General features: G+C 37.5%; 1 protein-coding gene across 1 annotated transcript in view; it reads right to left on the bottom strand.

Annotated features, from left to right (window-relative positions):
- Nucleotides 1-1,405: 1,405 nt before the first annotated feature.
- The window catches only part of ZNF736 (zinc finger protein 736), a 43,778-nt gene continuing 33,603 nt past the window's right edge, over nt 1,406-11,580 (bottom strand). Inside the window, exon 4 of the mRNA XM_011970717.1 lies at nt 1,406-2,946. Coding sequence (XP_011826107.1) covers nt 1,889-2,946 — 1,058 coding nt within the window. The 3' untranslated portion in view covers nt 1,406-1,888. The remainder of the gene's footprint in view (nt 2,947-11,580) is intronic.

Here is an 11,580-nt window from a genome sequence, read left to right as displayed (position 1 = left end):
TCTCCAGCAGGTATCCCCCACTCCCCTCCCAGCTGCTTTGCTCCTGCCAGTGAGGTGAATGCCAAAGACAGGCAGAAACCCCATATCCACTAGCACTCTGCTCCAGCTGTGGCACCTTGGTTCCACAGAATCGCAAACTCCAAATCTCAAGGAGCCAGAGAACACAGTTGGGGCTCAATACAAGTCCCCCGGAGTTAGAGTATGCAGCCTCTGAGTTGTGAGCTGGGTACTGCCCACCCCCCCCCACCACCAAAACAAAACAAAACAAAACTGCCAGGAACAAAGCCTGTTGGCTGCATCCATCTTATACCACAATCAAATACTCAAGACCATCAAATAGGATCCAGAAAACCAAAACCCCATTCAAGGTTCAGCAACTTCAAAGATATTCCCACATGGATGAGAGAAAATCAGTGCAAAAATGTTGAAAACACAAAAAGCCAGAGTGACTTCTTTCATCCAAATGACCAAATTACGTTTCCAGCAAGGCTTACGATGACAGAAGTAGAATTCAGAATATGGATGGAAACAAACTTCACTGAGTTACAAAAGTAAGTTGCAACCCAATGCAAGGACGGGAAAACATTGCAGGAACTGACAGAAAAAAGAGCCAGTGTAGAGAAAAATGTGGCCAACCCGATAGAACTGGAAAACACAATACAAAACCTTTATCATGTAATCACAAATATTAACAGCAGAATAGGCCAAGCAGAGGAAAGAATCTCAAGAGCTTCAAGACTGACTTTCTGAAATAAGACAGACAAGAATAGTGAAAAAAGAAAAGAGGAATGAACAAAACCTCTAAGAAATATGGGATTATGTAAAGAAACCAAATCCATGATGCAAGAGATTGTCTGAAAGCGATGGGGAGAATGAAAACAACTCGAAATACATATTTCAGGATAACATCCACGAGAACTTCCCCAACCTAGAGAGGCCAATATTCAAATGCAGGAAACGTGGAGAACCCCAGTAAGATACCCCATGAGAAGGTCATCCTCAAGACACATAATCATGAGATTCTCCAAGGTCAAAATGAAAGAAAAAATATGTTAAAAGGCAGCTACAGAAAAATAGGGCAGGTCACCTCTAAAAGCAGCCCATCAGAAAAACAACGAACCTTTCAGCTGAAATCCTACAAGTCAAAAGAGATTAGGGGCCAATATTCAACATTCTTAAAAAAAGAATTCCAACACAGAATTTCACATCTGACCAAGGTAAGCTTCAGAATTAAAAAATATATATGATCCTATTCAGATAAGCAAATGCTGAGAAAATCTGTTACCACAAGATCTGTCTTACAAGAGCTTCTGAAGAAAGCATTAAATAAGAAAGACTATTACCAGTCACTACAAAAGCACACTAAAGTATACAAACTGCAGACACTTTAAGGCAACCACATAAACAAATGTGCAAAATAGCCAGCTAAGATTCTAATAACAGAATCAAATCCACACATATGAATACTAACCTTAAACGTAAATGGGCTAAATAACCAAATTAAAACACAGATGGCAAGCTGAATAAAGAATCAAGATCTAACAGTATGCTTTAATCGAGACAGCCATCTCAAATAAGCTCAAAATAAGGGGAAAAAGAAAAGTCTACCAAGCAAATAGAAAACAGGAAAAGCAGGGGTTGCAATCCTAGTTTCTGACAAACAGACTTGAAATTAACATAGATTAAAAAAAAAAAAAAAAGAAGGGCATTACATAATAGCAAAGGGCTATATATGCACTCAACACATAAGCAACACATAAAGTTCTTAGAGACCCTCTAAGATGATAAATGTTCTTCCATCGTTATTACATTTATACTGCATTTGTTCAGTATTAAATTTCTGATGTTGAACACGGTATGAGGACTTGTTAAAGGCTTTTCCACATTTTTAACACTTGTGGAGCTTCTCTCTAGTATGAATTCTCTTATGTCTGATGAGGTGTGAGAACCAGCTCGATGCTTTGCCACATTCTTCACATTTGTAGGGTTTTTCTCCAGTGTGAATTCTCTTATGATTAGTCAGGTCTGAGAAGCACTTGAAGGTCTTGCCACATTCTTCACATTTATAAGGTCTCTCTTCCATATGAATTCTCTTGTGGTTAAAAAGGGTGGAGGAGCGGGTAAAGGCTTTGCCACATTCTTCACAGATGTAGGGTTTCTCTCCAGTATGAATTCTCTTATGTTTACTAAGGGCCGAGAACCACTTAAAAGCTTTTCCACATTCATTACATTTGTAGGGTTTCTCTCCAGTATGAATTATCTTATGTTTAGCAAGGTCTGAGAACCACCTATAGGCTTTGTTACATTCTTCACATTTGTAGGGTTTCTCTCCAGTATGAATTCTCTTATGATTAGTAAGGTCTGAGAAGCACTTAAAGGCTTTGCCACATTCTTCACATTTGTAGGGTCTGTCTCCAGTATGATTTCTCTTGTGTTTAACAAGGGTTGAGGAGCAGGTAAAGGTTTTGCCACATCCTTCACATTTGTAAGGTTTCTCTCCAGTATGAACTCTCTTATGTTCAGTAAGGTTTGAAAACTTTTTAAAGGGTTTGCCACATTCTTCACATTTGTAGCATCTCTCTGCAGTATGAACTTTCTTATGTCTAGAAAAATCTGAGAACAACCTACAGTCTTTGCCACATTCTTCACACTTGTAGCATTTCTCTCTGCTAAAAATTTCCTTATTTTCAGTGAAGATTGAGCACAACTGGCAATCGCTGCCAAATTTATTACAATGACAGGTTTTGCTATGGGTAGTTGAAAAACATTGATGAAGGCCATTATAACTGCTTTTCTGCCCCTTGCAATTACCCACACTTTGGTTGTCTTTCTTTAAATGTAAATTATTAAGGTCACAGCTTCCATATTTTCTCAGAATCACTTTTTGAAATGAATCTTTTATGTCATGCTCCGGCAATATCTCTGCAGTAAAATGAAAAGAGCCAGCTGGAGAAAAAAAAAAATTCTCCCTCATTAGACTCAGGTGAATACACTTTACAAATATATAATTATACAAAGCACATTAACAAAATGACAATAAAATACCACAGGCTCTATATTCTTACAGACATATAAACCTACCAGAAATATACTGACCAAAATGCCTTTGCGAGAAGTCTAAGAACCAGTTAAGCATTTGCAGCATGCCAAGTGAGCAAATGCCAAGAACCACATAGAAGCGTAATAAAAGTATTTCATATTTACCCAACACAGTCATTCTTCATCCTATGATGACTCTAACTATAGACTCCAAACTCCTGTCTTCCCCCTCCAAAAATAAACAAAATAGTGGCACATGTGTCCATGCTTCTGGCTTATTGAGACTTTACCAAAGACTAATTTCTATATTCCATGACAGTGTTGAAAGGAAAGGTGGTATATACTGACAGTTTCAGACAGATGAGACCAAAGGTAAATGACTGTTACAAGAGATGAAAGACTTCAGTATCATATAGACAGACAATGGGTATAGCAAGTGACTACAGGATCTCAGTAAGAAACACAGGGAATGGCCAGGAGTGGTGGCTCACACCTGTAATCCCAGCACTTTGGGAGGCTGAGGCAGGAAGACCACCTGAGGTCAGAAGTTCAAGACCAGGCAGGCCAACATGGTGAAACCTCGTCTCAACTAAAAATACAAAAATAAGTAGGGCGTGGTGGCAGGCGCCCATAATTCCAGCTACTTGGGAGGCTGCGGCAGAAGACAGGAGAATCGCTTGAACTCAGGAGATGGAGGTTGCAATAAGCCAAGCTCGTAACATTGCACTCTAGTCTGGGCAACAGGAGTAACACTCAAAACAAAACAAAACAACAACAACAACAAAAGAAACAAAACAAAACAAAAAAACATGGAGAATCTTTTTAAACTAAAAAACACACAAGCCCAGAGAAAACATTCATAGAATGGGCTTGAGAGACTCCAAAAATCTCTAGCCTAAAAAACTGGTATCATATTCCCCCAGACAAAAGTCACTTAATACAAATTTTGACATGTGGCTTTTTATCGTACAAATTGCAACCTAACATTACAACATATACAAAATATCAAGATAATATGGCTCAAAGATAAAAATGAATATCCAGAAATCATTTATTTAAAAAAGGAGATGTAAAAATTACATGAAACAATTTGAATTAAAGTCTAGATCTACTTTTTAAAAGAAAAAAAAAATTACCCTAGAAAATCACAATTACATCTCAATGATGCTCAATGAGTAAAATGGAAAAAAAAAAAATGAAATAACAAAAATGAAACCAACAAAAAGATAAAAAGCACAGAAAGATTAAAAAAATTGTGTAGAACTACAAAAAAAGACTAATATGCACTTCAACATTAGTAAAAAATATAAGAAAATCAAGAAGCTCGGCAAATTTCAACTAAGATTAACACAAAGAGATTTCTAACAAGACACAACATAAGCAATGATTTAAAAGTTGCAGACAAGAAGAGAATCTGGAATTCAGGAAGAAAAAAGAGATGTGTTATTTATATGCATGCTTCTGCCAGATTATGAGTAAATTTAAGAACACAAATCTTTCAGGCAAGAAGGCAGTAGGATGACATCGTTAAAGCACTGGAAAAAAAAAAAGTCCAAGCAAGAAACTTTTCCAGCAAAAGTATTCTTCAAAATGAAAAGAAAAAAAAAAATCTAACTGTATCATTATATCAAGATCTGTATCAAGATCTAACTATATGTCTTCAAGAGACTCATTTCAGATCTAATAAAAAAAAATGACTGAAAATGGCAGGATGAAAAATACAATTTATTCAAGTGTTAACCAAATGAGAGGAAAAGAGGCAACAATTTATTAAGTTGAAAACTGTCATATTTCATATAATTTACTTTAAGTCAAAATTCACAAGAGACAAAGTAGGACATTCAATTATAGTAAGAGGGTTCATTCACTGAGAACCTATAAATACAAGACAGTTTTCCCAAACACATAAAGCAAACATTGACGGAACTGAAGCAAAAACAGACAACAATATAATAATGGAAGGATACATCAACATCCCACTTTCAGTAATAAATAGAGCAAGACAGAATATCAATGAGGGAACAAAAAACTTGAATGCACTATAAAATAATTACACCTAACAAATGTATACAGACAGCAGAATACACATCTTTTCAATATCTCATGAAACATTTTTCTAGATGGATGACCTGTGACATCAAAAAAGAAGTCTTAACATTTTTTTTTAATTGAAATTTTACAGACTATTATTTATGGTCCAAATGGAAGGAAACTAGAAATTAATAGCAGAAGAAAAGCTGAAAAATTCAAAAAACATAAAAACAAAACAACACTTTCTCTCCCCCCACTCCTGCCCCGCCCAGATGGAGTATTGCTCTGTCACCAGGCTGGAGTGCAGTGGCACAATCTCGGCTCACTGCAACCTCCACCTCCTGTGTTCATGTGATTCCCCTGCCTTAGCCTCCCCTCCCGAGTAGCTGGGACTACAGGCATGCACCACCACGCGCCCAGCTAATTTTTTGTATTTTAGTAGAGACAAAGTTTCACCATGTTGACCAGGATGGACTTGATCTCCTGACCTCATGATGTGCCCACCTCAGCCTCCCAAAGCGCTGGGATGACAGACATGAGCCACTGCACCCAGCCAGCAACACACTTTTAAGCATGCTCTTTTTCAAGGGTTGGAAGACGTAATATTGTGAAGATGTCCATGCTGCTTAAAGTGGCCCACACATTCAACACACCCCTTTTCAATTTTTAATTTTACTTTTCCAAAAAGAAAAACAAAAACCCACAAAATTACGTAAGATCTCAAGGGACTCACAATCTTTAAAAGCCTGACAATCTTTAAAAAGAAGAAAAATATTGGAAGCATTATGCTTAACAATTTCCAAACGCAAAATAAACCTACAGTAATCAAAGCACTTTGCTACTGGTATAAAGGTAGAACACCAAAGTAATGAAACAAAATGCAGCACAGATATAAACTCTTGAATATATGGTCAAGTGAGTTATTTGTACACCATATTGAAGCATTATACACAAAAGAAAATAGGTAAAAGCAATTTAAACTTTCCTTACCAAATGAATGGATAATTTAAAATACAAAAAAGGGAATATTAATCAGCTTTTAAAAAGCAGGAGACCTTCTAATATCTATTATAAAGACAAATTTTGAAGACAACATGCTAAATAAGCCAGCTACACACACACAAATACTGTATGAATCTACTTACATGGAATCCTTAAAAATAGAAAATAGAATGATGTTTGTAAAGGGTCAGACAACAGGAAAAATAAGTAGTGGATTCATGTGTATAGCATATTTCTTTTACAAAATAAAATGTTCTAAAGATATGTTGCTAAAAATGTCAATATACTTAAAGCTGAACTATGTAATTGAAAATATTAAAGAGTATAAAATATTGTTTTTTTAACTTTTACGTTTTAGACAGAGTTCTGTTCTTGAAGACCAGGCTGGACTGCAGTGATGCCATCTCGGCTCACTGCAACCTCCGCCTCCCAGGTTCAAGCGATTCTCCTGCCTCAGCCACTGCAGGAGCTGGGATTATAGGTGCACACCACTACACCTGGCTAATTTTATATTTTTACTACAGATGGGGTTTTGCCATGTTGGCCAGGCTGGTCTTGAACTTCTGACCTCAGGTGATCTGCCTGCCTTCACCTCCCAAAGTGCAGGGATTACAGCTGTGAGCCACCATGCTCGGCCCTTGTATTTCTTACAATTAAGAATATAAAACAATCATTGACTACTAACAACAACAACAAAAAAAAGCAAATATACAAGTCATAAAATAGGGGTAATATTTACACAGGCAAACACACACAGAAATAATTATATTGGCAACATATGTATGACTGATTAACATGACTTTTGTCCAAACATTGGTTTAATGTGTACAGAGTTGAAATATTGGCATACAAAATTTTAATACATAAATAAAAACTAAAAACACAATTAATTAATGTGACATAGCCTACTGTAAAACATGAGCCACTAAGATAGAAAATGGTGGAACAAAATTTAACAAAAAAATTAACCAAAAAATATTGAATCAACATAGTGTACTACTAAAAAATAATTATTCTAGATAGCCATGCATTTTAACTGTGACTGCACATTTATAAAGAGCACATATTTTGGTATTTTTGTTCAATTTCAACTTTTCCTATAGGTTCAGAAGCCACATGTTTAGGTTTGTTACATGGGTACATAATGTATTGCTAAGGTTTTGGATACTGCTACTACTACTCAGGTGGACAGCACAGTACCCCATAGATACCTTTTCAGGCCTTGTCTCTTTCCTCCCTTCCTCCTCTAGTGGTTCCCAGTGTCTACTGTTTTCATTTTTTATATCCATGTATACTCAATATTTGGCTCTCACTTATAAGTAAGAACATACAGTATTTGGCTTTCTGTTTTTCCCCATTAATTTACTTAGGATAATGGCTTTCAGCTGCATCAATGTTGCTACAAAGAACATAATTTTTTTTGGCTGTGTAGTATTTCACTGTGTATAGGTACCAAATATTCTTTATCCAATCCACCAGTGATGGGCAACTAGATTGATTTCATGTCATTGTTATTAAAGACAATAAAGTTTGAATCACTAGTATACAGTGAAAGCAATAACATTTTATGGAAAATGCATTATAATCATTCATAAAAAGCTTTGATATGAATAGGCACTTAAATAATACTGGACATACTTATTATGTCATTAATGTATAGCTGCTATTTTTGCACAAAATGTAAAGGTAAGATGACCTCTGGAAGCAAAGTATTACATTACTAAATAATATAAACAACACAAATACAGTACAATATTGTATGAAATAAAATAAACAATTAGAAATAAATTTATATAATCAATAGACAAAGTTTGAGAAAAGTTGATGAAAATGCTAGTAACTTTTTGTACACAGTAAACTTACACATATAAATCAAAGATTATAATATATGGTGTGCCTGTTAATTATCTAGTTCACGTTTTATATAACACATACATTTGAGCACATTACCTCAGAACTTGTGAAATTACAGGCATAGTTGTTATACAGCAAATCAGAAAGAAAAACACATATGACAACCCTAGTAGTCTTCATAGTAAAGAAGATTATAAATTATTTATAAATTGTAAGTAAGTTATTAAGAAATAGGTAACAATTTGGAATTTATTATATGCTGGAGAGTGTTCTAAGTAACCTATGGTATTAGTGTTTTTTGGAATTCTGTGAGGTGAGTAGACAAAATCAACTATTCCACAGTAGAGGCATCTGTCATACAGAATTTAAATTTCTAAGCTTAGTTCCTACTAAGAAAAATATACTTTTGAAGTGAAATAGATGTTTAGATTTTCTTGTACTTAATCAGATGCTTTGTGCTCTGATAAAAGTTCTCACTTTCAATTTCTGTATGATCAACTGACTGGAAATTATAAAGCAGAAAACGTATGACGTCTGTCCCGGGCCTCTCTCAAATCTCTTAACCAAATCTCAATGTCTCCCTACTCCTCTCACAGATGTCTAACATAACGCACAGATTTTTAAAAACAGCTTAAAAAGTAGTGGTCTTCAAAAATTTGCACAAATTTTCCAGATCCCTCAAAGCAATAGAAGAACAGTTAGATTATTTAGATCCTTACAGCATAAAAAGGAGTTGTCTCTCACTGTGAATGCACCAGCAGATTAAATGGATAAAAGACTTAAAGAATTCAAAAGCTTAATAAGCATACATCAAAAAATTGTCCTCCATGACAGTAAGAGGCTTCTCAAGAATCAATTCCATTAGAGAACAGCCTCCCAATCCACATTTTAAACTCTGGGTTTCTCCTTCACCTTTGGACCTTTCACATGTGTTATCTGCTAAATCATTCAGACCTATTTGAGTGTATGGCTATTCTTTTCACTCGCTTCCTAGTCCAGTAATATTTTCTATGCTGCAGAAGGTAACCAGGTCTAGCTTAAAGACTTTGCAACACAACCTTTCTATCCTTCAACAGCAATTGGTCTAAGTAAAACACAATCAACTCCCAGTATTATCCTCAGGAGAAATCTAAAACAATGGATCTGTTTAAAGTTCTGATAAATAGGCCAGACACAGTGGCTCACACCTGTAATCCCAGCACTGTGGGAGGCTGAGGCAGGTGGATCACGAGGTCAGGAGATCAAGACCATTCTGGCTCACATGTGAAACCCCATCTCTACTAAAAATACAAAAAATGAGCTGGGTGTGGTTGCGGGCGCCTGTAGTCCCAGCTACTACTGGCGAGAATCTGGGAGGTGGAGCTTGCAGTGAGCTGAGATCAGGCCACTGCACTCCAGCCTGGGTGACAGCAAGACTCCATCTCAAAAAAAAATAATAAAATAAATTAAAAAATTTTTAAAAGTTCTGATTAATAGTCTCTCTCCCTTAATATGAAAATGATGGAGTAATGAGAATTAGTCTGTATCTGCTAGAAGAAAGGCGAATGTTGTTATAATACTAGAGGAATTGCCATGCCACAGTCATCTAGGGAAGCAAAAGATTATAGAATCTGAAAAGAAAATGAGGAAAAATCTCTTTAACTTAGAAATTACACACAAAAGTCCAAAGACATAACTGAGAACATGTTTGTGAAGCACTAAAAAATCTATAGCCTGGCTCATTGCCATAGCCATTCTTTAAGCAAGTCGTTAAATATTAGATTAGATGGCTGTTTTTAAGTTTCCAAATTTCATAAAAGCACATGACATAAAAGAAAAAAACAGGAAACATACCCCACTTGAAGAAATAAATTTCCAAAACTCAATCCTTAAGAAAAGAAGATCTTTGCATTATCTGACCAACATGTCAAAATAATGATACTAAGTATGCTCAATAGCAAAAATAGAACACAGACAAAAAAAAAGAACCCAGTAGAAATTGTAGAACAGGATGGGGCGACCAAGATGGCCGAATAGGAACAGCTCCAGCCTCCAGCTCCCAGCGTGAGTGACACAGAAGACGGATGATTTCTGCATTTTCAACTGAGGTACTGGGTTCATCTCACTGGGGCGTGCCGGACAGTCGGAGCTATTCAGTGGGTACAGCCCAACCAGTGAGAGATGAAGCAGGGCAAGGCATTGCTTCATCTGGGAAGCGCAAGGGGGAAAGGAATTCCTTTTCCTAGCCAAGGGAAACTGAGACACACAACACCTAGAAAATCGGGTAACTCCCACCCCAGTACTGCGCTTTACCAAGGGTCTTAGCAAACGGCACACCAGAAGATTATATCTCACACCTGGCCCGGAAGGTCCCATGCCCACGGAGCCTCCCTCATTGCTAGCACAACAGTCTGAGATCTAACTGCAAGGTGGCAGGGAGGCTGGGGGAGGGGCGCCCATCATTGCTGAGGCTTAAGTAGGTAAACAAAGCCACCTGGAAGCTTGAATTGAGTGGAGCCCACCGCAGCTCAAGGAGGCCTGCCTGCCTCTGTACACTCCACCTCTGGGCACAGGGCATAGCTAAACAAAAAGCTGCAGAAACCTCTGCAGAGGCAAATGTCCCAGTCTGACAGCTTTGAAGAGAGCAGTCTCCCAGCACGGAGGCTGAGATCTGAGAATGGACAGATCCTGATCCCTGAGCAGCCAAACTGGGAAACATCCCCCGCTAGGTGTAGACCGACACCTCACACCTCACACGGTGAGGTACACCCCTGAGACGAAGCTTCCAGAGCAAGAATCAGACAGCAACACTCGCTGTTCAGCATTCTGTAGACTCTGCTGCTGATACCCAGGCAAACAGGGTCTGGAGTGGACCTCAAGCAAACTCCAACATACCTGCAGCTGAGGGTCCTCACTGTTAGAAGGAAAACTAACAAACAGAAAGGACACCCACACCAAAACCCCATCAGTACATCACCACCACCAAAGACCAAAGGCAGAGAAAACCACAAAGATGGAGAAAAAGCAGGGCAGAAAAGTTGGAAATTAAAAAAATCAGAGTGCATCTCCCCCTCCAAAGCAACGCAGCTCATCACCAGCAACGGAACAAAGCTGGACGGAGAATGACTTTGACGAGTCGAGAGAAGAAGGCTTCAGTCAATCAAACTTCTCAGAGCTAAAGGAAGAACTACGTACCCAGCGCAAAGAAACTAAAAACCTTGAAAAAAGAATGGATGAATGTATAACTAGGATAATCAATGCAGAGAAGACCGTAAAAGAACTGATAGAGATGAAAAGCATGACATGAGAACTACATGACAAATGCACAAGCTTCAGTAACCGACTAGATCAACTGGAAGAAAGAGTATCAGTGATTGAAGATCAAATGAATGAAATGCGAGAAGAGAAGTGTAGAGAAAAAAGAGTGAAAAGAAATGAACAAAGCCTCCAAGAAATATGGGATTATGTGAAAAGACCAAATCTATGTCTGATTGGTGTGCCTGAAAGTGACGAGGAAAATGGAACCAAGTTGGAAAACACTCTGCAGGACATCATCCAGGAGAACTTCCCCAACCTAGTAAGGCAGGCCAACATTCAAATTCAGGAAATACAGAGAACGCCACAAAGATACTCCTGGAGAAGAGCAACTCCAAGACACATAATTGCCAGATTCAC

Source organism: Mandrillus leucophaeus, unplaced genomic scaffold, assembly GCF_000951045.1.
Source record: "Mandrillus leucophaeus isolate KB7577 unplaced genomic scaffold, Mleu.le_1.0 Scaffold969, whole genome shotgun sequence".
Classification (NCBI taxonomy): Eukaryota; Metazoa; Chordata; class Mammalia; order Primates; family Cercopithecidae; genus Mandrillus; species Mandrillus leucophaeus.
This window is presented reverse-complemented; position numbering and strand designations above follow the sequence as displayed.